This window comes from Mustela lutreola, chromosome 12, assembly GCF_030435805.1.
Source record: "Mustela lutreola isolate mMusLut2 chromosome 12, mMusLut2.pri, whole genome shotgun sequence".
NCBI classification, from domain to species: Eukaryota; Metazoa; Chordata; class Mammalia; order Carnivora; family Mustelidae; genus Mustela; species Mustela lutreola.
Window position 1 is genome coordinate 82,318,527 of NC_081301.1, and position 27,349 is coordinate 82,345,875.

The window sequence follows — 27,349 nt, forward strand, 5'->3', positions numbered from 1 at the left end:
CTCAGTGGATTAAAGTCTCTGCCTTTGCCTTGGGTCATGATCCCAGGGTCCTGGGATCGAGCCCCACATTGGGCTCTCTTCTCAGTGGGGAGCCTGCTTCCACCTCTCTCTCTCTGCCTGCTTCCTGCCTCTCTGCCTACTTGTGTTCCCTGCCTGTCAAATAAATAAGTAAAATCTTAAAAAAAAAAAAAAAAAGAATTATTGGAAAACAAACCTAGCAGGATTATCATCCAGAAAGTTTGCCCTGTTTAACCACATGTAAGTTATTCATACACCATGGAAGATGTTCTAAATCAGAAATAATTCAGAATTATTATTTCTTTATTTTAGCCTATAATCTCAACCGTTTTCCCCCCTACTCTACCCATTAACTTTTTGCTGCAGTCAAACTAGAACCAATAAGAAGGATACAACAAAATCATTTGAGTTTCCCTTTTTCTACTTTGATTAGCCAAGTCACTGATCATAATACCAGGAAAGATGCAATCAGATGGCTCAGAGGGGCAGCACAGAAGCAAGGAGACAGGAGAAGTCCAGGCGATGCAGAAGCAGTTTGGGAGAAGTTTGCAATTGGCTTTAATTTGATATAGTCTTCCAATTTTATTTATTAAAAGAATAAGAAGCATGCTAAGATGCTGGAGAATTTTATAAATTCCTGCATTAATTTTTTTTGTTATTAAAAAAAAGCCTGGGGGCGCCTGGGTGGCTCAGTGGGTTAAGCCGCTGCCTTCGGCTCGGGTCATGATCTCAGGGTCCTGGGATCGAGTCCCGCGTCGGGCTCTCTGCTCGGCAGGGAGCCTGCTTCCCTCCCTCTCTCTCTCTGCCTGCCTCTCCATCTACTTGTGATCTCTCTCTGTCAAATAAATAAATAAAATCTTTAAAAAAAAAAAAAAAAGCCTGAGGGTTCTGAATATCTTTAGATAAAGAACACAATAAGCAGATGGCTGTAAGTTTACTTTTTTTTTTTTCTGGGGTCCACCACCTGCTTTAATATACTGAAACATCAGGTCAAATGAGTTCACTGCCTACAGTACTGAAAGCTCCCTGACATTAGCCAGAGAACACAAATCTCAATCACACTGGCACGTAGTGAGAAAAGTCCTCACTGCAAGCTTTTGGCAAAGACTGCTCTATCTGTGTTCACCTTAAGAGACCAAATAATCCCTAATCTCACTTGCCTGAAATTCCCTCCAAGGAGTTCAGCAGATCAGACACCTTCTTGAGATCTCCATATGTTCCATAGCCCATAAATCCAAAATACACATATAAGTTGGCTTTGGGGCATAAGCCACTGTTGGAGTTGACTTTTAACCTCGTGCTTAAATTTTTAATTTAATTTAAAATGCACAAGGGGGACACTTGGGTGGCTCAGTGGGTTAATCCTCTGCCTTCAGCTCAGGTCATGATCCCAGGGTCCTGGGATCAAGTCCCGCATCGGGCTCCCTGCTCAGCGGGGAGCCTGCTTCCCCCCCTCTCTCTCTGCCTGCCTCTCTGCCTGCTTGTGACCTCTCTCTCTGTGTCAAATAAATTTTTTAAAAATATTAAAAATGCACAAGGAATTTGAATGTTGAATTTGAAAATGCAAAAGGAATTTCAGAAGTAGATTTAGCCCATCTGCCTGATCTAGGGCTGAGTTCTTCTTGAAGAGATTTCCTGTTAAGAGTTCCCTACTTGATGAGCCAAATATTGGACATCTAGTGTTTCCTCTGACTCTCACAGCCATCCTGACTGTATTTTTTATCTGATGATAAATAGTAAGTGTAAGCCTCCTGCAGACTTTTGGAGGCAGACAAGACCATTGTCTGGTCAAGAGAACACTGGGTCAAGGTCTAGGCTTTGATGGAACTCCCTCTACCACTCTTCACCTCTGGGCCTTTCACTGAGTGAATCTCACTTGCGTCAGACTCTGGTTTGCGATCTATAATCTCTACTTTCTCTTTTAAATTCTGAAATCCTGTGATATATTACAGTAGACTGTCCTTATCTGAGAAACCATTATCCTATGCGGTCCAATGAAAATCTGACACCCCGAAATTTACCTGAAAATGAAATGAACAAAGACATTATTCTCTACATGGGTAAACAACTAAAAATTCTGTCTTCAGCTCAGAAGACGGCATTGATCTTGAATGTGTTTGTTTTTTTTAAAGAGTGACAATAGAGTGTCATTTTTTTTCTCTTGAGTGACATATTTACTTCTATTTTTGTTCTGTTTTGTTATCTAATGAGCCGTATCTCCTAATAACCTTTTGCAAGAATAAAACAAACAAAACAAACAAAAAACCCTGTATTTGTCTTCCACAGTGAACTCTGATGATTCTCGGATGCCGGTCTTTATTATTACTTGTTTGGAATGCTTGGCGCTTTAGAGATAATAAGATAAGACTTGGATATGCTTTAATACTCTAACCTTCATTAGGAGATGTAGTAGGGAAAGGGCACCTGTCTCCCATTCATTCACTCTACCTGAAGGGCATAGTGGCTGTGGGTGACACGCTTCACGTTGTCCCTTTGCTGCCTGCTCACGTTTTGGCTGAGCATCTGTGCCTTCTGCAGGTGGGTCCACCCAGGATGGCATTGTCCCCACTTGAGACCAGGGCTGCTATTACTACAGAACAGAGATTCGCAAACCCATGGGCCAAATTCAGCCTGCTGCCTGTTTTTATAAATAAAGTTTTATTGGAACACAGCCATGCTCATTTGTTTGCATATTGTCTGTGGCTGGTTTTACACCCAATGGCAGAGTTGAAGAGTTGCGACACAGACTGAATGGCCCACAAAGCCCAGAATATTTACTGTCTGTTCCCTCCCACCACCACCACCACCAAAAAGGGCAAATCGCTCATATAGAAGAAGACTGAATGTTCAAAGGCAACAGTGTCCTGCTTCCACTTCCATTAGGCAGAACTTACCATAAGACCCCAGTGCTCAGAGTTACCCAGAGCTGAAGTTGAGAGTACGTGGGGAATGATTGGACTGTACCAGTCCGTGGGACTCCATATATATTGCTTTGCCCAACAAAGCTTGATAGAAGTGAGCACCAGAGAACTCTATCTTATATTCTGCGGCACTGCCTCTAAGTGCCCTGCAAACAATGTCTTAATGAAATCTGGTATAGATGACCGGAAGCACTCGTTGAGCTGATCTGGCTCTGAGAGCAAGGATCGAGTCTTACAAGTCTTGCCTTTTGTGTCGTTATAGTGCCTCATGCAGCTGGTAAAGGAGAGTGTAGTAGGGTTGAACCATCAACAGAACCAAGAGTAAGATTGACAGGATTTTGTAAGGGGTCTAAGGGAACATGCACGTGACCGGAAGTCAACCCTACCTCCAGTCACAAGTGAGCTCAGGAGCCTTGCTGTCCACATATAATCCTTCAGGTCGTTTGGGTTCCTCTGTTTTGACTCCCTGACTGCCAGGCAGTCTTTTGACTTTGGCTGACCCTGATGGGTTTCTTCATTATCACTCTGGCATCTTGATGTAAATAAAGTAATGAACTGAAATTTGATCTGTAATGAGTTCAAGTAGTTTAGCATGAGGAGCTCCTCGGACCTGATCATCCTTGTCGGAATGAAAGTTTTGATCCTAAGGAACCTGTACTCAAGTTAAGGGAAGACGACATGGAGACACCTGCTTTAATCAGCAGCCTTCTTTCTCACGGCTCACGCTTAGCTGCAGTCCCCGGAGCCTCTCTGATGACCCACATCGTGTGTGCATTATAGTATAGTTATTTATAGTATGTTCATTTCCATTACCAGAGTACAAGCTCCTGGAGGACAAGACTCACATCTTTTTTCCCTTATTTTATGGTTCCCACTGGTGTCTGCAAAGTGCCTAGCTCTCAGTGTAGACTTTCAGAGAATGTAATTGAATGAAAGAGTGAGTCATGAGGAAGTTAATAAATGCTGTGTCTTTCCTAATTTCTCTCCATCTTCCCTCTCTCTTTCTACCTGTTCAAATCCTATTTCATCTGCATGGCGTAACGCACCCCCCACTTCTCCACACTATTCTCTAGTGACTAAGGTTCATAATCATCTCTCTTTTCTTATTGCATTCGTAGTTAGCAGCTAACAATTTTGCACTTAATTATTTCTTAATTGATTCATCTGTGCTATCTTTGTTTCCCAGGTAGCCTGATGTCCCTCAAGGCACAGAATATATATATTTTAAGTATTCTGTACCAGCTCCCTGTGCCAGCCCCCTCCCTGCAGCACACATAGTTCATCAGCTTTCACATATAACAGCTTTGCAATAAATTAGTGTAAATTAACTGAATTAAACACTGCCATTACATTTCAGTACAGGCAGGCAGGAATAAGAAGCAGTTTCCTGATGTTTCTTGGTCTGTTTCAGAAGTGTAAAAATTGTATCAAAATTAGTCGCAGGTTTGAAAGTTATCCTATAAAAGACAAGTAAGTTAGCAAAGTGCAAAGCCAAATGAGCAAATTGAAAAAGGCCTCTTCTTCCTTTTTCTCCCTCTCTTCCTCTCTGTTTCTCTCTTACCTCGTTTTGCTTTTGTTTTTAATTATAAGGTCAATTTATCTGTTTAAGCAACAGACTTGAGAGTCTGTCTCTGGGACCCACGGCTCTCGCGTCTGTCTTGCAGACACACTGTTGCCCGGCTCGTTCCCCATTTGTCACTGGTGGTCCCTTTATGTGAAACATTCAGATCACCTATCCCTATACAAGATTCCTAAGAATCTGAAACTCTGTAACAAATGCAGTGAGAGGAACTTTTTTGAGCTACTTAATTTACTTTTACAAATCTGCGCTTCTGGGGTTGGTTTAAGTTCTTTGGCAACAGATCATTTTGATGCAGGATTCCTTAGACTTCTCCTTTGTCCCACAGAACAGTCTCCCATGAGTCGTTGTCACAAACCGTGAGAGTGACACCTGCTTGCCGCCACTGGATGATCTTTGTTTTAAATCTGGAATTTTGTATTGAAAACAAATAACGTTTTAGGACCCAAATCCCTGCAATAGATGCTGTGTTTTCTTGAGCTCTGATCATGGTTGTGCCAGGTGTTAGAAAGGAAGGAGGAAAGTCAAGGTTGGCCCTCTACAACATGAGCTCTCCAGGGGATGGAAGTGTTTGTGTAATGAGTAATCCTGAGCAGCTAACCAGCCTAACCAGATTACTGACCAGGCTCCTTTCAGCCACAGGATCTGCCAGAGGGGGGAGGGACTTGAAGGGCTCTTGGCACAAAGCCTGTACTTGGCTCTCCCGTCAGAATGGCAGGTTTACAGAGTGGGTACTTCCCTCCAGTTTTTTTTGGGGGGGGGGCGCGGGGGAGGGTTGGTGTGTTTTGTTTTCTTTTGTGTTTTTAACGTCCACTTTGACAATTTCTTTTCCTTTTTGCCTTTGAATCCTTGTGGTCATGTGGTTTCCTGTACAGGAACCATGTGTTTCTGGCTTCTCCTTAGCTTCCACGTGCCAAATAAGATCTCATGGAGTGATCTAGCTTTCGACTCCCCCAAGACTGTTCCTCTTTCAATGAGGTCTTCTTAGGATTTTTAATGAAGCTGACCTAGTTTTTCTAACCTTCTTTTCAATAATTAAAAATGTGAAATTCTACCCAGAGTCATTTTCTGTGCCAGAACTTCATTTCAGTCTCTGACTTGGGCTACAAATCTGTCATAAATACAGCTTCTCAACAGGAGGCCCGTGAGGAGCCCCACACGCACCGCTACCACCGCCCCATAGCGAGCTCCACTGACTACTCCAAGACGCTATTCCTTTATCTGACTATGTTTGGTTGGATTTATACCAAATGTCAGAGATTTCTTTTTTCACTTACCACCCACAGGTACTTTCCCCCTTTTGGTGTAATTGCTGAGGGTTGTATGCCTATAACTTATTACTTTTTTTTTTTTTTTTTTTAACCACAGCTGTAATGTGATATAGTTTACCTGCTGAGTCATCTCTGAATTTCATTCATGTTTCTTTCATCCAAAAAAAAAGAAAAAAAAAACCCACTGTATTTCTAATTTCTGCGCTATTCTTGGTGTAGATTTCAGTTACCCTTCCAGTCACAGGTGGTGGGATTTTTTTTCTCTTTAATTTTTTTTTAAAGATTTATTTATTTGTGAGAGAGTGGGGGAGGGAGGGAGCCGGAGGAGAGGCAGAGGGAGAGGGAGACAAGCAGACTCCTGTCTGAGCAGGGAGCCAAGCCGTGATCGTATAGTGGTTAGTACTCTGCGTTGTGAGCAGGGAGCCAACACGTGACTAGATCCCAGGACTCTGAGATCATGAACTGAGCAGAAACCAAGAGTTGGCAGGCTTAACCAGCTGAGCCGCCCAGGCATCCCTTCTCTTTAATTTTAAAAAGATGTTTCAAACAAGAATAAGTTCTCGTTACTGAAAGGTCCCCCAATAATGGGTCCGTGATTAAAGGAGCGAGACTGATACAAAGCGAAGGTCAAACAAAGCTTTATTCTGCACCAAGCATCAAGAATCAAACCCACCGGCCCAGGGCCATGCCTCTTACAGAGAGCTCAACCCCCCACTGCCTTACCAACTAACTTTTAATGGGCAAGGGCCATGTGGTTGGGCCTGGCCACACACGGGTGGCCAGCGAGATTGTAACACACAGAGAAAGCTGCACAGTCATGCTAGGTCACACACGGATGGCCAGTTGAACTGCAAGTCACCCTAGTAGATATTTGAACTAGCCTATCACCTTGGTCAGAATTTGTGCCCAAAAGGTGGGGGCCCATACTCCTTGGTAGCTAAGGAGACAGTATGCGCCCCCACTGATTGGATACCTTCACCTGGCCTGACCCACCCTTGTATTTGGGCTTTGTTGCCTGGGACTGGTTTCCTGGGCTTGCTTTTAAGTAAGTCCCAGAGTTGGGGGGGGTGGCGGGGCGGGCAGGGTCAGTTTAAGTTTTACTGCATAAACAACAAAATCACTAACCCAAGATGGAATCCCTCTGACTTAATAGGCCCTTACAGTTACATGTCAGACTGGAGCATAAATTAAATTGGATCAAAAGAGAGGAGCAGTTGGAATTTTTTGGAAGGGGGAGGAGGGCAGGGAGGGGGAGGGGCAGAGGCTGAAGGGGAGAAAGAATCATAAGCAGCCTCCACACTGAGCTCTGAACCCAACACTGGGCTCTATCTCACCACCCTGAGATCATAACCTGAGCTGAAATCAAGAGTTGGTTGCTTAACCAACTAAGCCACCCAGGTGCCCTCAATTGGATTTTTTTTTTTTAAGATTTTATTTATTTATTTGACAGAGAGAGATCACAAGTAGACAGAGAGGCAGGCAGAGAGAGAGAGAGGGAAGCAGGCTCCCTGCTGAGCAGAGAGCCCGATGCGGGACTCGATCCCAGGACCCCGAGATCATGACCTGAGCTGAAGGCAGTGGCTTAACCCACTGAGCCACCCAGGCACCCTCAATTGGATTTTTTTAAAAAAACATATTCAAGAGAGAAAATGCCGTAATTCATTTGATTGGAGCTTTTATTTTGGTGACATCTAAACTTCTCTCATATATTTTTAACTATTTAAAATAATTATATCCCATTTCTGAATTTCTTATTTTGTCTATACCCAGCGGTAACCCTGAAGTTAAATATATAAGGAAGTTAGCAGGTACATGGTGTAATTGTAAACTAATGAGCACGATTTCCTTAATCAAATCACTCATACTACAGAAGGATGTTTTGTGGGTAATCACCAAGGATTAGAGACAGTTCAAACAAGTTCCCAGAAAATGACTCTGTCCAAAATATACAGATGTTCTTTCTATCCCTAATGAACTTTACCATTTCTCCTTTTCATATAACCCTTTTTTTGGCTCATGTTGGTAGAGTCCTTTGCAGACAGGGATTGTATCATGGGGAATCTCGCCCATAGCCTTAGCACCTATGAGAATGTCGTAGTCAAAATGTATCGTGAGTTCTAGACGACCCTGCAGTTTTCTCGTGTTAGGAGAGCAACAACTGAAATCTTACTTCATGAATTTTCCTGTTGCCTTGCTTTTCACTGAGAACCATCAGAGACCTGTTTCTTCCATTAAAGAGAGTATGACAGGGCGCCTGGGTGGCTCAGTGGTTAAGCCGTTGCCTTCAGCTCAGGTCATGATCTCAGGGTCCTGGGATCGAGTCCCGCATCGGGCTCTCTGCTCAGCAGGGAGCCTGCTTCCTCCTCTCTCTCTCTCTGCCTGCCTCTCTGCCTACTTGTGATTTCTCTCTGTCAAATAAATAAATAAATAAATCTTTAAAAAAAAAAAAAAAAAAAAAAAAGAGAGTATGACAGAATTGCCTGTCCATAAGGTACCACTCCGTTTGCCCAGGGCTACGGGGAATTCCCAGGCCTGAAAGCTTGATATTGACAAGCATGAAACAGATAGACAAATTATTTCATTCTGGGGCCAGGACCTGAGGAAGAGCAGGAAGCATATCTGCTAAATGAAGTTAAAAGATGCCTTTCCTCTCTGTGTTGTCTCTACATTCGTCAGAGGCATTTAAATTCAAAATTTAGTTCTTACATAATCAGGCCAGTAATAGGCCAGTGAGGTAATTACATAAAGGCAGGTAGCTAAGAACCCCCTTACTCCTATATTTTCTTCTAGAAAATATAACCTGCCATCATAACCACTACCACATTTTCTACAAAATTACCTTAATTTGGGTCACGTGTTGAGCACCTGCTGTGTTCTAGGCCCTCGGCTGAGTGTCCATGACCAAACACAAAGGTACTCGTGGTCCCTGACTCCACCGAGTGTGAGAGAGTCCTGACTGGGCAAACACATGTGGGAAAATACCTGGGTTTTTTTTTTTTTTAATCAGTTACCAAGTTATCAATTACAAAATGTCTCAAAGCAGCAGCAAGTTATTCAGTCCCCATGGATGGATTAGAGTACAGATTCATCAACTAACCCTCCCATTTTCTAGCACACTCTTAAACGTGCCTTGTCTCCTAGACAGTTAAATAAGTCCCATGTAGACCATGGGAGATTTCTCTCCCTGACATCAGGAAAGAGCTACTGCCGGCCACTTGTGACACATACATCGCCTTGGAAATGTACCTTGTGCCTGTCACCATAGCAACACCCTGAGAATGACCTCAGCAGCCACTCAGAATCATTCCTACAAAACAAATTATAGCTATAATTAACTCTCTGAATTTACTCTGCAGTATAAATTTGTTCAGACCTTGGTGTTTCTTTGTAAAAGGTTAAATGAATGGAATAATCCACCACAAGTCCCTCTCCCCCCATAGCCCATCCAAGTTTCTCTTCAGAATATCAGATGCTTCAATGGAAAGCATGGTTCCATTCAGAGACTCTTCTATTACTTTTTCTTAGAATGTGACAAGAATCAACACGAAAGGACGTGCGGGTCCTACCGCTCTGTGCCCCAGAACAGGAGTGGCTGTTTCCCCTAAGCCAATGTCAAATGCAGAAGGTGCGGTGAGCCCAGAGCAAGGGGGCCACATAGATGGGGCTTAGGCTGGGAGAAGCTCTCCACGCTGGCTGCTCCCCGGAGCGAAAAATGCAGGACTCCATTGCACCCACATTTCCCCGCCTCCACAACCCAGTCCTGGTGCGCAGCTACTGAGACTCCCAGACCTTCCTTTGGGAGACAGTCGCTTATACGTCTTTTGGGTGGTTGGCTGTGTTTTGTCATTTCGTTCTTCTTGCCTTGTTGTGGAGGTGCTTGGGCTTTGCCTTGGGTTGGGCCCTCGATGACGTGCGGTTCAACTAGGGGACCTCAGTCCCGCTCCTTTCAGCTTTTTCCTTGCAGGGAGCTGGATTAATACAACTTGAATACTCCAGATTAAAGTGAGCCTTTCTCTCCCCACCAGCCACTGAGACAAAGCCAAAAGAATGCCAAGCGAGAACTGGAGAAATGCATGGAACATCTCCGATAGTCATTTCCTTGCTGTACAATTTGTACAGTGAACAGTCAGAGTAGAGCGTGGCAAGTAGCATGTCAGTGCTCCGTGTAAGTTCATTGTTGCAAGGGTGTCATTCCTCTTTGCGGACTGTGCTGATGTTGAAAAGGAGCAAAGGAAAGGCAAAGAAGGAAAAGTGTGCAAGTCTGAACGCTCTAGATATTCAGCTGATATTGCAGCAGTGCCCTTGGTTCATGGAGAGATACCATAGGCCACATTTTTAGGGGAGTCAGTAAGTCCTTCTTAGTGCTTTTGGTCACGGAAACAGCACCCCGATTCTTGTTCTGTCATGGGCCGTGTTGTGATTTCCCATTCCTGTGATGATTCTCTAAGTTCTCCTCTGCAAAGAAAGACACATTCGTGCTTGGAGTAGTCTGTTGAGTTCACCTCCGAGTACCTGAAAGCCATGATTTCTCTCTACTGCAGGAACATGACAGCGCCTTGTGTGCAGGCATGAGCCACCCCGTTTGACCTCTGTGAGTTGTAGCACGTGAGCAGACATGGTTGACCGGGCAGCGTGTTTCTGGGCCAGCTTGTCCATGGAAACTAGAAGTTCTCTCATTCCTGACTTGATTTTTGTGTATAGTAGTTAAGTAAATGGTGGTCTCGCAGGCTTCAAAATGTGCATTCATTTCAAGTGTTTCAAATCAGGGAATTGGTAAATCAGAAAACCCCATGGCTATAGACTTGCCAGTCGATTTTGTATTTACGGTGTGTTCAGCTGGTTTATCTGTAGAATGAGACACAGTACAAACCAGCTCCCAGAACAAGGGGCTTGTTAAGCCCATCAGATACCTCCAAGACCATGCCAAGATTATTGACTAAAATTTTGGATCTGGTCCATTTTTTTTCCTGCCTCTCACACCAGTATTGTCCTAGCCTCCCTGTCTTCATCCTCCAGCCATTGTTTATAGTAATTCAAGATATCAGGCTGGTTCCTATCAGTCAGTAGAGAGCTAATTGCCAGCTAGAGAAAAATTGATGTGTTTGGGGTAAGGCCACTAGAATACTAATTAATTTGTTACTTTGCATTAGGAATTTCCAAGGTGATCCTTTCCTTTTGTCCCAAAGAATTTGATAGACCTCCAAAAATGCAATAGTTTTATGTCTTTGTTAAAACCACTTAGCTCTACTATTTTATGATCCATGAATCTTAGAGAATTAATGCAATATTTCTTGTCAACACCCAATTTCAAATTTAATAATATAAGTAATATGGAAACGCCGCTAGTAACAATGGTATTTAAATAATGCAAAGATTAAATACCAGCATAGGAAATCCATCTGCCCATCCAACAAATATTCATTAAGTACTGTCCTCCAGGCACTCTTTCAGGTTCTAAGGCAAAAATAATGCTGGTCAAGACAAAACCCTTCCCATAGGTGGGTCACTTTGATTGACTATTTGTACTCTTGCTGAGTTAGCAACATACTCCACACTAGACATTTCCTGTATGTACCTCAGAACTCAGTGTCTTGTTTTGTGGGCATAAAGGTGTTGAGATTCTAATCCCCTCCGATTCTATTCATGGGGCCACCTTTTCTTTAAGTCTTAACGCATATGTTAGTTACTTAGTGTGTACACTTCGTAGCTGTATGCTTTGAAACCATGCCTGTGTCGCATCCTGTTCGGGGCCAAGGGGAGCATAGCAAGCCTTTGGAATCATTAGGATGCCGTGCAAAGCAGTCCTTTTCACCTATTGGTCATTAATTCTGTCAAATCAGGTCATTCTCAAAGTTGCAAAATATTGGTTTGCAATTTGAGAGAGTGAAAAGTAAATGGAATATAACGGTTTTGAGATGACAGAATTACTCTGATGGAGAACAAACGTGTGGTTGCCAGGGGTTAAACTCAGGAGAGGCAGTGCACAGGACACTTTCTTCATGGTGACAGAACAGTTCTGTATCCTGATTGTGGTGGGTATTGTATGAATCTTGACACGTGATAAAATTTCACAAGAACTATATACCCCCCAAAAAATGTGTGTGTGTGTGTGTGTAAGAACTAGTGAAATCTAAATAGATTGTATTTGAGTCAATAGTATTGGATCAATGCCATTTTCTTGGTTTTGGTAATACATCGTTGTATGTAAGGTATTATTGGGGGTAGACTGGGGGAAGGGTACAGGAGAATTCTCTGGAATATTTTGCGACTTCTTGTAAGTTAAGAAATTATTTCAAAATGAAAAGGGTTTGTTGTTTGTTTTTTTAAAGGAATGGAGAAGCAGATAAATTTGAAGTTTAGGTGTGGTGACTCTAAACACTGGGAATATCTGACCTTAGACATTGTTAGCTCAGTAACCAGAAACCTCAAAAATTGTGGCTTCACATTAATCACAAATGACTTAGCCTTGGACAGAATTTAGGACATGGTATGCTGCTGACTTCTCTTAGGGGAATAAGGAAATACATTCCAGAGAAAAACGCTCTGATATTCTGTAAAAAGACAAAAAATAATAATAATAATAATAAGGATTCTGACCTTATGTATCACTCTGTTAACTGTTTATTTATACAGATACCCAAATAAAAGTTCTGTCAGTAATTCAAAATCTGTTCGCTTTGAACTCCGGCTTTACCCACCAGACCTGCTAAATAAGCAGAAAATAGAAAACTCCTTTCATTTCTTTTCCTTTCCCCTCTGCTTTGTATATGGATTCCAAATGACAGAGAAGAAACGAGAAAGCCTGTGAACCAGGCAATCCATAGATGGGTTACCTTGCTGTGGCCAGTGGAAAGTTGACTTTTATCTCTCAACTTTCCAGATTGCTCTGCCCCTTTCTGATATTTCCCTTCCTCTTCTCCACCTCTCTTTTAGGATTTAGTTTTGCCCTTCCGTTTCCAGAGGCAGATTCGGCATGATGGTGTCCTAACGTTCTCGTTGTGTCTTCCCTCCTCCAGCTATCTTAATGACCTGGACCGCGTTGCTGACCCTGCCTACCTGCCTACGCAGCAAGATGTGCTTAGAGTTCGAGTCCCCACCACAGGGATCATCGAATACCCCTTTGACTTACAAAGTGTCATTTTCAGGTAGTAACTGAGTCTGTTAAACCCACCTCCCAGCTCCTGTGCCTTGACTAGTACATTTGGGGAACTCTACAAATACTGAAATCATGTGTAGACTTTGAAACAATCTGCAGACCAGTTATTATCAGGAGATATGCAAATGAAGTAATATGTTCCAGAAAGAGGAAGCAGAGGAAAGATGTATGGGCAGGTTTCTCATTTCAAATTCAGTCACCAAGAAATTAGTGAAATCTGAAATTTGCTGGTGGTTGAACAAAATCAGTCCCTTAAATGTTGATCCTGACTATTATTCTTTAAGATTTGGTCCTGACTATTCTTTGAGTCACTTTTTAATTGTGAGGACAATGGATATATCTTTAGATTTGTGTAAGATATGAATGACCTTACGCCCCTACTAAGAACAAAAAATGTATGTTGTCAAAAGCTTTCATGGTGTTTTCTTCGAGTCTACTGGTACCAATGCAGAATTCTTCAGTAGCAAGAAAGATGTGGGCTGTTTTATATTCCTGAAATAACTTGCTTGAAATTGTTCAAAATAGGTGATTTTGAAAATGGATTGATGATCCCAGTCTAAATTTATATAGGAAAATAGAATGAAGAATTCTGCTGCTGTTCAAAAGTATTTTAATGTTTTTTAAGAGGAGAAAAAATAAATAATACCAGTATGCTTTCATTTGATCTCTTATTACACAAACACTCAGTTATACTTCTAGAATACAAACCACATTGAGCTTTGAGAAGTGAGGCCATGTGAATATATGTCTCTGAGCATAGAGAGTTGAGTTCTCTGGGGGAGCCTATCCCATTGAAGACAATTACGTTCACTAGAGGGATGTGAAATAGGAGTCATGTGACTCCCAGTTGGTAACTGCCACGTGGTTCAGATGAGCAGGCCCTCAAAGCACTCTGGGATTTATTCTAATCAGTCTCCACCCCTGGAATCAGGTCTGGCCACCATATGCCACTCTAATGGATATATCTGGAAAGCAGGTGGCATTTTAGAAATATTTCTGAACCTTATTTTTTGTCCATCTCTAAAATGGTTGCATTAGATGATCACCAAGATTCCTTGTAGCTCCACCATGCTGGATTACATAAGCTTTGAGTCCATAGCATTTGGAGATCTTCAATTTGGAACACCCAAATTTCCTACTGCTTATAAAACTGTCCTGCAAAATATTTTCAGAAGACATAGAGCATTTCATAGAGATTTTCATCACTTCATTGTTTTACAATTGATAGTGAATTCTGAAACAAGCTTATTCTTACATTTTGTTTTTACTACATTTTGCTCACTAGCTTGAAGGACGCTTTTTTTGCCACTACTGTAAAAGTAATGACTCAGAAGAATAATTTCCTGCCATCATCAAAAGCATCTTATATGGCTCAGGGTGACAGGATTTTATAGAATGAGGATTTCATATAAATGAGTAATGAATTCTTTACTTGACATGAAGAACTAGAATTTGGTATTTCTAAAGACTTAAGAGTTCTAGTTTTGATGTCCATCGTTCATAGGTCTCCCTGAATCCGTTGCTTTGCCCCTTAGAAATCTCTTCTGTGCCTTCGAGAACTTTTAGAAGCAGTCACTAGAAACTAGAAGATCCTTGATTTCTTAGTTTGCATTTAAGGCAGGGAAACACCAAGAATAACTTCAGTTTTCAGCAAATGCTCAGAGAGACCTCCTCTCATTCTTTGAAAGTATTTTACCCTGTAACCACTGTGCACGTTTTAGCCAAGATATGGATTGAACCTTTTGAGGAAATTTGGCTTCAGTGCCAGCTGCGGCTTGATATTTTTATATAAACATTGAAGCTCACATTAATTGATGTCAGCATTGGTTCCTAACCAGGAAGTCAGCACATCGTTGACATGTTAAAAACAAATCCTTAAAAGAGTTCAAGTGATGGCCTCTGGAAGCATCTTGATGTTTCACACACTTTGCTTCTTAGCAGGTTAGAAAATTTGTTTGCATGAGGCCAGTTGCACCATGATACTGGTCCAGTGACTGGACCTGTCCCAAATTATTGCCAGTATCGGAAGGAGAAAACAAGTCAGAATACCCCATGGATAACGTATCAGTGGAGTTCTGTTTGCATTTTGTTGAAGCATCACACATACCCATATAGAAATATGTAGCATCTTCTACCTTTAAATGTGTTTGCAGTCCTTTCTAGCATCCTTGAGAAATACACAAGGTTCTTCATTCTCATTTTACAGGAAAAAAAAAAAAAAAAAACTGATGTTAGTACTTGCCATTAGAACTTACCACAAATAAAGCATATTTTGTTTCTGATTTTTCTGTGCACAATGAAGTAAAATACCATTTTGCTTGACCTAGCACAGGATTTTTTTTTTTTTACAAAGTTACCATTTTCACTAATCAGATAACATTCTTATAACCACAATTATTAATTACCCAGAATGTCTTGACTTAGATTGTTAGGGAACAGAAAGTTAGTAGATGTTCACCAGAAATATTAATTGAATTGAGTTGGATGGCCATTCTCTTTAGAGAGTGTTTTCCTTAAGTGTGTAAGTAAAGCTGTGTGTATATTGATCCTTTTTTCTTTATATGCTATTAATATGAATATTGTTAACCTTGCAGAATGGTCGATGTAGGGGGCCAAAGGTCAGAGAGAAGAAAATGGATACACTGCTTTGAAAATGTCACCTCTATCATGTTTCTAGTAGCGCTTAGTGAATATGACCAAGTTCTCGTGGAGTCGGACAATGAGGTGAGTGCTCTCTGGACAGGCAATGGATTCTCATTTCAATATCTGACACAAATAAATACAAGGATGTAGGGTGTGGAACATGGGGTAAACCGATTTCATTGCTTTTTGACTACTGAGTTGGGGACTTTATTCAGTAGTAAAGATAACCCTGTGGTAGCACATGGTATAATCAGAACAGTAAACTCTTGTCAGTGGTATGAGCAGGTCTGTGTGTTGAGGTTTAATTAGACCCTATTTGATACTCTTAACCACCGTGTAGACACTCTGAAAATGAAAATAACATAGAAATCCCTAGGCTAACGCTCATGTCATTTTCTAGCCCTCTTCCTACAGGATGGAGCTGGGAGTGTTGGAGTGAGTCAGCCTGTTTTGTTTTGTTTTCATTTTGTTTAAATCATTGTTTGTGCGTTGGGTGGGCCCCAAAGAGTACTCAAAACCTCTCTTGGCAAATGTGAGTGACTTTGCAGCTGGGCTCTAGATCAGTTCATTGTGGAGCCAATAAGTGTCTTGGTGACGTGGCCGTTCTGCTCTTACAGAATCCCATAGGCTGTGGCATCATTTTGTCTCTCCTTGAACGGTGAATGATTGAAAAAGTTATCTTTGATAGGCCTGTCTGGAGAACAGGTTCAGTACTGTTGTCTTCTCCCCATTACCTGGAAACCTAGCAGGTATAAATACGGGTTTTGGGGACGGTAGAGTCTCGATGATGAGTCAGAGTTGACTATGGAGGAGAACACAGGGGCACAGAAAACTCGCTTTGGGCTGAAATTCAGTTTGTGTTTGTTGGAGGAATAGAAAGATCCCTGATAACCTGTTAGAGGCAGAAATTGCAGACAGACATGCCAATCGTATGGATTAAATATCCGTCTTAATAGGATAGAAAACAAGAGAAGGAAATGATTTGTCTCCACCAGCTTATTAAAATATAATCGGGCGGGCGGCTCAGGTCATGATCTCGGAGTCTTGGGATCGAGTCCCACATCGGGCTCTCTGCTCATCAGGGAGCCTGCTTCCTCCTCTCTCTCTCTCTCTCTCTGCCTGCCTCTCTGCCTACTTGTGATCTCTGTCTATCAAATAAATAAATAAAATCTTTAAAAAAAAATATATATATATATAATCGGGCATATTCAAATGTACTTTTAATTCTACACGTTTTTTAATATAGAAGAATTCTGGTTTCCAGTCCTTTTAAATATTTTCTTTTTTCTGCAAGTATTAATATCTCTATCAAAATACATTTGCAATTTCTTTTGCATGCAGGGTTGATAAAGAGTCCGGGAAGCGATACCCCGCATAGAAGCAAGTTACCTATTTATTCATGTCAGAATCCTTCTAGGGTGCAAGTATATGGGCTTTTGAATCAAAGAACTTTATGAGTGTTTATCAGCCATTTGCCCTCTATAGTTATAATGTAAACTGCCTGCCTGCGAGCTAAAATCTGTAGCAATCAGTTACCAAAATCTAAGTTAAGCAGTTACCATAAGAATTTTAGCTATGGTCTGTCTGTATGCATTTCTGTCTTTATTCCCGTGTTCATTTGTTGTTCCTCATTCTTGAATGTAGTGTTTTGAATATCCTGCGTATCTGGGGAACAGAATAAGACGTTTCTGCTATCTTCGGAAGTTGAAGCAAGATACAGAATGTTTTGAGGGCTTTTCTACTATGTGCTAGGTACCAGAGTATCTAAAATGAATCCTAAAATTAGCTTTGTGCAGAAGGACCTCTTAAGAGATAGATCCTCTTGTTAGAATAGAGAGTCAGGGGAAAGGGAGGCCTTAGATACGTCATAATCTCTCTGCTTTTTAGTTGCTGTCCAGTAAAATAAAATTTAAGACATTATAGCTGGAGAAGCAGAAGTGTTTGTTGATAACACATTTTATACAAAACAAGTACATTATATTTAGAAAGACATATATATTGATTCAGTGCTCATTAATTTACTTTAAAACTTACAAAACAGAAAAGGAAGTGAGTTCCCTGGTAGCCCTTCATCTAATTCTACCACATCAACCCAGCCCTTCAGTTATCTGGACATCACAGATTATCTCACATTTCACCCAACATTGCTCCTGGGTATCTGGTTTTTGTATAAAAGTATTGTATATTAACTAGATAATGATGACATTGTTTTGATGATCAAGTATCATAACTAAAGTCTCCACAGTAATTTGCTATTCAATATATAGGCATTATGTGCATCTAAAAATATTTTGCCAGTTTCATTGATTCTTTGGTGGTTCTTTGTGCCACAAATTGAGATCATCTGTTATCTTTTTTATTAGGACTCCCAGGTCCCTTGTGAATATTTTCAAAGCCTCCCTTGTAATTCTATGAGGTAAAAGTCATTTCGTGATGCTCTTTTCTCTGACCTTAAGTCAAGCCTTTTGGTAATATTTTAGGTGATCTTCAGCATAGTAAGAACAACGCTGCCCGTTAATTACCTCGTCCATGTTGACCACAGCCATCACTGTTGGTATTTAGGGAACACTGTCAAAAGTATTTTTTTTTATTTACATATAACGTATTATTCGCCCCAGGGGTACAGGTCTGTGAATCGTCAGGCTTACACACTTCACAGCACTCACCATAGCACATACCCTCCCCAATGTCCATAACCCAACCACCCTCTCCCTACCCCCTCCCCCCAGCAACCCTCAGTTTATTTTATGAGATTAAGAGTCTCTTACGGTTTGTCTCCCTCCCGATCCCATCTTGTTTCATTTTTCGTCAAAAGTATTTTTTAATGTTGGGTTGTTGTCACATTCTTTTTTTCTTCACTTGAAATGATAGATGAAAATGCCACTGCCTCTCCATTTCCTTAACACATTAAGGAAATTCAGAACGGTAGAGAATTCCACCGTCCACAGATTTTCTGGTTTGGGTGAGACAAAACTGAAACAAACTCTTGAAACCTTTTGTTCTTGGTCTTGAAATCTGATGGTCATCACTTGAACCCAAAGCAGACCTTTTGGTACCTGCCATGGTGTGTGCTTGTGAGAAACACCTGGGCATGGCTGCCAATAGCCACCTTTCCTGTCCCAGAGAATTCTGGAAAATGCACCGCAGGCAAAAACCCTCTGAAGGACTTTGGATGATTGCTTTTGCTTTTCATACCTCTGAAACATGTATGTATTACTCGTCAAGGTTTTTATGTAGATCTGCTTTTGTCTTTATAGATTCTCAACCTTTCTAGGGTTTGGGGAAGGAATTTCTTAATTTTATTTTTTTCTCCCGAGAGGAACATATATCATTAGATAGAGTGAAACTGATCGGGATCTTTGATCAGGATCTTCGAGCTGGGTCGATTTGCCCATTCCCTTTGCTGTGTTATTTTCCCTGTGATAACACATTAGCCCAGAGCCCACTGTGCCCCTGTAATACTTCTGTGCCTATGTTACTACTTCGGCACCTCTGAAAGCTGGAACACACGTGGAGGCGGCCCCATAACACATTCAGGCTTATCAGCATCTCTCCACACTCTGTCCTTTAGTCTTGATTTTTCTGATTTTCTGTTACACAAATATCGGAGGACTAATACAATAATTTCTCAGACCTTGACTCAGGGGCTGCCTTACAGACTATGCTCTTTATAGAATCTCAGACTTAGGTAGGCCTTTTCGCCTCCACTTCCTTTCTGAATGGGCACTTCTAACTTAAGTTAATGCTTTTGAACTGGTTACAAACCCATTATGGCTTCATTTTAATAAAACATCGAGATGGTTCCGACACCCCAAGCATTCCTCCAACATGGCTTTCCATGAACATGTATTCTTGAATCCTGATTCTTAGAGTGGCTCCACTGATTTAAAAAATCAATCAATCAATCAAAGGAGTGAATAGGCATTTGTAATATCTCAGCACTTTATGCCTGGTCAAAACTGTCAGAAACCATCATTCATCTGAATTTTGCCCGCTGTCATGCCGGGGAGGTGAAACGATCGGGTTTGTTGGTAATGCCGGCTAACAGCGAAGTGGAAGAATGGGAGATGAAGGCCCATGGGCAGGGTCACCCAAGGCCTGAAGCCAGCTGCTTTCACACCAGCTCATTTCCCTTCCTTCACAGCGTCTTCCAGAAGTAAGAGACAAATTCAGAGGAAAAGCAAAGGGAACCATTAACACATTCAAGAGCATGGAGGTCACATGATAATCCTGCCCTTGCAAGAAGAAATTAAAATGCCCTCCCCTGCTTCTAAGTCCTTATTATTCTCAGGGACGGCGGTAGACCGGCCAGAGAGCCTTTCCTGGTGGTTCAGAGTTCCCCTGTTGCTCATTGGATTTTGAACTGTGTTAAAACAAATAGTCTAAAATATGCATTTCCTTCACCTATTTCTCTGCTGCTGGGTTTTTTTTTTTTTTTTTTTTTTTTGAGAATTTTGCCTGATATTGATGCATTTTATTTTATTATTTTTTTAATTTTTAATTTTTCATAAACATATATTTTTATCCCCAGGGGTACAGGTCTGTGAATCGCCAGGTTTACACACTTCACAGCACTCACCAAAGCACATACCCTCCCCAATGTCCATAACCCCACCCCCCTTCTCCCAACCCCCCTCCCCCCAGCAACAGAGCACAAAATCAGGACTTTTAAGTCTGTTCCTCTTCTTCTGGGTTTTAAAAATGAATCCATTTTGAAGTTATTCAGCTACAACCAAAGTCTGAACATTTTCCTTAAAAGTGTGAAACCTGTACTTTGTTCTGCTCTAAAAACTTCCAGTGAGTTTTGGGAATTTTCTTCATATAAAATGCAGCATTGGTGAGGAAGTGACTAAAAATTGAGAAAAAAAATTCCAGCCCCAGAGGGAAGATCTGTAGGAGACTTAGAAGTAGTTAAAAACAAGAGCTGAGCTTATGACATCCGCTCTCCGTTGGACTGGCCCTCACGTCCTGTATTGATCTTAAATTATGAGACCAGAACCTTCCTCATGCTCCTCAGCCTTGGGCAAACTCAGCTTGGGTTCATGGCCTGATTACCAAGGATCTTCCTGAAGGACGTCCCACTTTTTTTTATATATTTTAAACTCTTCTCCCCATTTCCTCATTCCTTTGTTCATTTTTCGCCACCTGCCCCTTTTTTAGCCCCTTCCCCTTTCATCCTTTAGGCTTTCTGCTTCCTTGTTATCATGTTCTTCCACCTCTCTGTTCAGATGGCTTGAAGGAAGGTAGGAAGAAGTTTTCCGATTACCATGTATGAGTTAGAACCAAGACCTACGCTCGGTGCTGGCAAGGGTGAAGGGAAGCGGGCACACAGGGACACTCCTTGTGTACCTGCATATTAGAAATCCTGCAAAGCCTACATGAAACCTATATGGTATAATCTATGTAATAATCTTTTTTTTTTCTTTTTTCTTCTTTTAAAGAAAGAACAGGGAGAGAGATAGAGGAAGCGGGAGGGAGAATCCCACTGTGGAGCTCAGTCCCCTGACCCTGAGATCATGACCTGAGCTGAAATCAGGAGTCGGGCACTTAATGGACCGAGCCACCCAAGTGTCCTAGGATTAGCCCACATGGGGCTCCGTGCTCAGTGAAGAGTCTGCTTCTCCCTTGCCCCCACCCTCGCTTATGCACTGTGTCTCTCTCTTTCTCTCTCAAATAGATAAATAAAATCTTAAAAAAAAAAAAATAAAGATTTCAAATTGGAATTTTAGCTCTGCCACTTGCCATCTCTGTCCATTTTTCTTTTGGATTATCTATCATTTTCTTACTGATTCATATGAGTTCCTTATAGTCTTTGAATGTGGGCCTTTTGCCATATGCACTGCAAAAATCTACTTTGCAGATTGCCCATTATTAATAGTGTCTTTTGATGACCAGAAGTTGTAAATTCTATACAATAAAATTCATGTAAATTTCCCTTTGTGGCTATATATTAGCACACATGTGTCTACAAATATGCATACAAGATTGAATAAAATAAATTACCTGAAAAGGCTGGATGGAAGGACAGTAGGGAATGGATGGTAAGATTAAGAATTAAAATGCCAGTGACAGAACCAGGTGCCTGTCTTAACAGTAGTTCACCAATGTAGTCAGGCATCTCTTAGCAATTATAAAAGGAGGTAATCATGGCCTATTAGAAGGTTCATTTATCTTTAAAACAAGTTAGCTTCTCTTTGTACTGAGCTCCTCCTGAGATGTCGTGGGAGGAAGTAAGTTCCATGCACGATAATATCCCTCCAGGAAACCAAATACTAGAATTCATAGAGCTGTCGCTTAAGCTCCTCTCAGTGTAAGTTGGTGCCACAGCATCAGCGTTGATCGTGAGCCAATACCGAGGGGTCTAAACACAGCTTCATGTAAGAAAAAGAGTGAGAAGAGCTAAGGAAGTGGATTTTGTTTTTAGAAACTATTTCCGTGACACAAGAGAGCATGAAATTCTAGAGAACTTACTTGCTTTAAATATTTATCTTCACAGAAATAAAATGATACAGATGCAATTAAAGTCCTTACATAACTTCCGATCCATTTCTCTCCCTCCCCAAAAGTCACTTGCTTTCAGGTTGGCACCATGCATATTTTTTCACTTTTTTACCCTGTAGGTATATGTCATTAAACAATATGTAATATTGGCTGCCTCATATTACTCATGATTGTAAATTATATTTAGATGATTTTATTTTTCACTATGTTTTTTTTTTCCTTCCCTCAGCATTGTTGTTGAGATTTTTTTTTTTTTAACGTTGGTACACATGGCTTTAATTCACTTATTTAGACCGCCATCTAGTCCATTGTGTGACTGTCCCCAACCGTGTTTCACACGCTTCTCAGCCGGAGAGATGGTTTTCACTGTGAGTTACCTTTTCCCATCCTTGCCTATTCTCCCCTCACTCCAACCCCCAATGGTGATGTCCTTTTTTAATTGGCAAATACACCTTTTAAACATATTCTCTTAGTACTGTTTGCCTGTTATACCCAGCACGTGGCTTCTCTCTTTGCTTTGTTGCTTATGGAAGAGCTTTAATCTTAATGTAGTCAGCTCACTCATTTCCTTTATTGGTTGTATTATTGTATTTTCTTCAGGAATATTTCTTCAGGAATATTTTTTCTGTGTGTGTGTGTGTGTGTGTGTGTATGCACATATATATATACACACACACACATATAAAGAAAAATACACAAATTCAAAATGTATAGCACACTGATTTATCATAAGGCATCTTGTGTCCACCCTGATCAAGGTGGTGACGAAGGACCATTGGTCAAGAACCAATGCCAAAACCACAGAAACCATCATGGTGCCCCTCCCTCAGAAGGTACCGCTGTTCTTTAAGAGTGTTACTTCTTTGCTGTTCTCTTTAGTTTTAATACCTTAATATATATCCCTGGACCCTGTAGTTACATTTTAACTTATGTTTAACTTTTATACAAAGGGAATCAGATGGCATGTTTTGAACTTTTATATAAACTTTTGTGTCCAGCTTCTTTTGCTCAAGATTGTAGTTTGGTAAGGTTTATATATTTTATATAATTTATTCATTTATAATTCATTCACTGCTGTATAGTATTCTGTTGCATGAAAATACCACTGTTCTATTGTTTATAGACTTCTCATGTGTTTCCAGTATGGGGTAATTACAAATAATGTTCCTGTGAATATTCAGAGAATTACCTCTTGGTATACACAGGCACACGTTTCTGTCGGTTATATACCTAGGAGTAGAATCGCAGGCACATAGGGGACACGTATCTTCAACTTTAGTAGATAAGGCAAAAAGTATTTTCCAAACTGAACATTACAGTGTACATTCCCATGAGTTATGTCTGAAAGTTCCTATCATTTGCCACTGTTCTTCATTTTAGCTTTTCTGATGGCTAACGGACTGAGCTACTGGCCCTGCATGCACCTGTTTCTTTGGGCATACCTTCACTCCTGGTGCAAAATGGTGATGGTTCACTAGAGCCCCACTCCCTTGGGCTCTCTGCTGCCTCCTCCAGAATCAGCAGCTACCCCTGGGAAAAGAGGCTCTAAATCCTGGGGTCACTCTCTAGACCTTGCCTTCTCCAGATCTTGTCCTGGTACTTCTTCCCTACTTTTCAGCTCTCTGATGTCCTTAAGCACATGTATTTTTTTTTTTAAAGATTTTTATTTATTTATTTGACAGAGATCACAAGTAGGCAGAGAGGCAGGCAGAGAGAGAGGGGAGGAAGCAGGCTCCCCACTGAGAAGGGAGCCCGATATGGGACTCGATCCCAGGACCCCGGGATCATGACCTGAGCCGAAGGCAGAGGCTTTAACCCACTGAGCCACCCAGGCGCCCACCACATGTATTTTTTATTGTATTATTTCTGCTGGTTGTCCTCCTCCATTGATACTAATGATACATGTGACATGTGTCAAGTCTTACTACATATGGGGTTCTTTCTCTGGGTTTTCTAGTTGGTTGATCTGTTTACTATTCCTCTACCAATAAAATAGTTACCAAGTCACTAGTTTTGTCATAATCTTGATATGATCAAATCTTCCTACGTTGTCCTTCACAATTTTTTGAGCTATCCTTGGTCCTTTACACTCTCTCGTAAATTTTAATTTAATCTAATCAAATTCCAAAAAAACAAATATGACTGGGATTTTAATAAATACATAGAGAACTTTGAAGTTAGTCTCTCAGCTTTGCAGTATTGAATTTTACTATCCATGAATAGGACATGGTATAGCTCACCATTTGTCATTTAAAACACTGTTTAGGGGCGCCTGGGTGGCTCAGTGGGTTAAAGCCTCTGCCTTCAGCTCAGGTCATGATCTCGGGGTCCTAGGATGAAGCCCCGCATCGGGCTCTCTGCTCAGCAGGGAGCCTGCTTCCTCCTCTCTTTCTGCCTGCCTCTCTGCCTACTTGTGATCTCTCTCTGTCAAATTAATAAATAAAATCTTAAAAAAAAATACTGCTTATGTCATCATATGTGGTCAGTTTTTATAACTGTTCCACAGGTGCTTGAAATTGTGATTTTATAGTTTTGGTTACAAGGTTCTATATTATATGTATTATAACAGACGTTAATTGAGTTATTCAGATCTTCTAAATCCTTACTTAATTTCTTACCTATTTGATTAATTAGTGAGTTATGTTTTCATTGTTTTTAATATTTTATTGACATAGGGATATATAGAACGACATATGAATGATAAGTGTTCAGTTTGAGAAATTATCCCAGAGTGAATACATCCATGTAATTACCATCTACCACGAGAGATAAACATTATTAGTACCCCAGAAGCTCCCTTGTGCCCCTTTCCAATCACAACCTCCCACTTCCCCCAGCAGGAACTACTACTTTGATTTCTAATAGCATTAGTTTTGCCTGTTTTGAGCTAAATATAAATGAAATTAAATGCAGTCTTTTCTGTCAGCTTGTGTTCAGAATAATGTTTGTTAGATAAATTCATGTTGTTGTATGTCACTAAAGTTTTTCATCTTTATTACTTTATATCATTCAATTAAATGAATATGCCACAATGTATCCATCCTAGTTTTGACGGACATCTCCCCGTAGTTTTCTCTTTCTAAGTGTGGTGAGCAATGCCACCATGAATATCCTGTTCATGGTTTTTGCTTATATGTACCTGATGTTCTGTCCGATAAGAATAGAATTGATAATTCACCGTAAATGTTGTGGATCCTGCCCATGTTCATTTTCTAGGGCTGCTATAACAAATCACAGGCTTGATGGGTTACAAAATGGAAATTTGTTCTCATAATTCCCAAGGCTGAGGCTCTAAATCTGAAATCAAGATATCAGCAGGTTCGTGCTCCCTCTGAAGGCTATGGAGAAGAATCTCCCCTTTCTCTTCTTCTTAGCTTCTTTTGGCATTCCATATGGTTGCCTCGCTCAGGTATGTTCCTTTGTCTTCCCTTAGCCTTCTCCTCTCTGTCCATGTCTTCCCTTTTGTGCTCTCTTAGGAGGACAGTTGTTGGATTTCGGGCCTGCCCAAAGACTCCAGTAGGATCTCATCTCAAGATCCTTAACTTAATTACATCTGTAAAGATGTTTTTTCCAAATATGATCAAATTCACAGGTTCTGGTTGAAAGGATGTGGACATACCTTTTGGTGGGGGGGGTCACCATTCAACCCACTACACTGCCAGTTTGAACTCTGGAAAGAGTTTACACCTCCACCCACAGTATATGTGTGTTCTACTTGGTCCATGTTCTTACCAGCAAAGATGTGGTCAGCCTTTAAGTGTCAGTCATTATATTGGGTGTGTAGGAGCATCTCATTTTGGTGTGAATTTACATTTCTCAGATTACAATGAGATTGAATGTTTTGTGTATTTTTTTACCATTGGATATCCTCTTCTTAAAGTGCCTATTTAACTCCAGTATCAGTTTTCTGTTGGTCTGCTTTTTTTTTTTTAAGATTTTTCATTTTTTATTTGACAGAGATCACAAGTAGGCAGAGAGGCAGGCGGGGGAGGGGGGGGGAAGCAGGCTGCCTGCCGAGCAGAAAGCCCGATGCGGTGCTTGATCCCAGGACCCTGGAACCATGACCCTAGCCAAAGGCAGAGGCTTTAACCCACTGAGCCACTAGGTGCCCTGATGGTCTGCTTTAAAAATATATTAGTTTAGAGGTCTTCATATATTCTTTTTTTTTTTAATAAGATTTTATTTATTTATTTATCAGAGAGAGTGAGCACAGGCAGACAGAGTAGCAGGCAGAGGCAGAGGGAGAAGCAGGCTCCCTGCTGAGCAAGGAGCCTGTTGTGGGACTCAATCCCAGAATGCTGAGATCATGACCTGAGCCGAAGGCAGCCGCTTAAAACCAACTGAGCCACCTAGGCATCCAGAGGTCTTCGTATATTCTTGATACAAATCCTTTGTAAGTTATCTGCATTGCAAATAACTTCTGCCACTCCACGATTTGATTTTTCACCACCTTAAGTTATTATTTTTTTAAGATTTTATTTATTTAACAGAGAGAGACACAGTGAGAGAGGGAACATAAGCAGGGGGAGTGGGAGAGGGAGAAGCAGGCTTCCCACCAAGCAAGGAGCCCAATGTGGGGCTCGATCCCAGGACCCTGAGATCACAGCCTGCACTGAAGGCAGATGCTTGGCGACTGAACCACCCAGGCGTCCCAAATGGTATCTTTTTTTTTTTTTTTAAGGATTTTTTAAAATTTATTTTAGAGAGGGAGAGAAAGGAAGAGCAGAGAGCATGCCGGCGGGGGGGAGGAGGGTGAGGGAGAATCTCAGGCTGACTGTCTGTTGAGCACAGAGTCCCACCCTGAGCTCAGTCTCCTGACCCTGAGATCATGACCTGTGCCCAAACCAAGAGTTAGTTGGACAGTTAACCGACTGAGCCCATCCAGGCACCCCTTAAATGATATCTTTTGATGTGGCCAATTAATTAGTCTTTAAACTCTATCCTTTTTGTGACCTCCTTAAAGAATCTTGAATTATATTGCCTATGTAATTTCACCTTTTTTATATTGTCAATCCTAATTACACTTAGAAATAAAATACTAATATTAACACCAGCATTTTAACATTATAAACATAAATAACAACTAGCAGATAATTTTTCCATGATCATAACATCACTTGGGTAGGAATTACCCATTTATGTACTTTGGAAACACTGGAGAAAATGGAAATATATTAAATTTTTGTTTTAATAGAATATAGACAAATATAAATATAATAAAAATATATGTAAAATGAAAATTATAGACACTGTATATCAA

At 41.0% G+C, this 27,349-nt stretch overlaps 1 protein-coding gene across 1 annotated transcript in view; it reads left to right on the forward strand.

The window, feature by feature from the left end:
* GNAQ (G protein subunit alpha q) overlaps window positions 1-27,349 on the forward strand; it is a 304,673-nt gene that overhangs the window by 212,167 nt on the left and 65,157 nt on the right. The window contains exons 4-5 of the mRNA XM_059142054.1: window positions 12,806-12,934; window positions 15,540-15,669. Coding sequence (XP_058998037.1) covers window positions 12,806-12,934; window positions 15,540-15,669 — 259 coding nt within the window. The remainder of the gene's footprint in view (window positions 1-12,805; window positions 12,935-15,539; window positions 15,670-27,349) is intronic.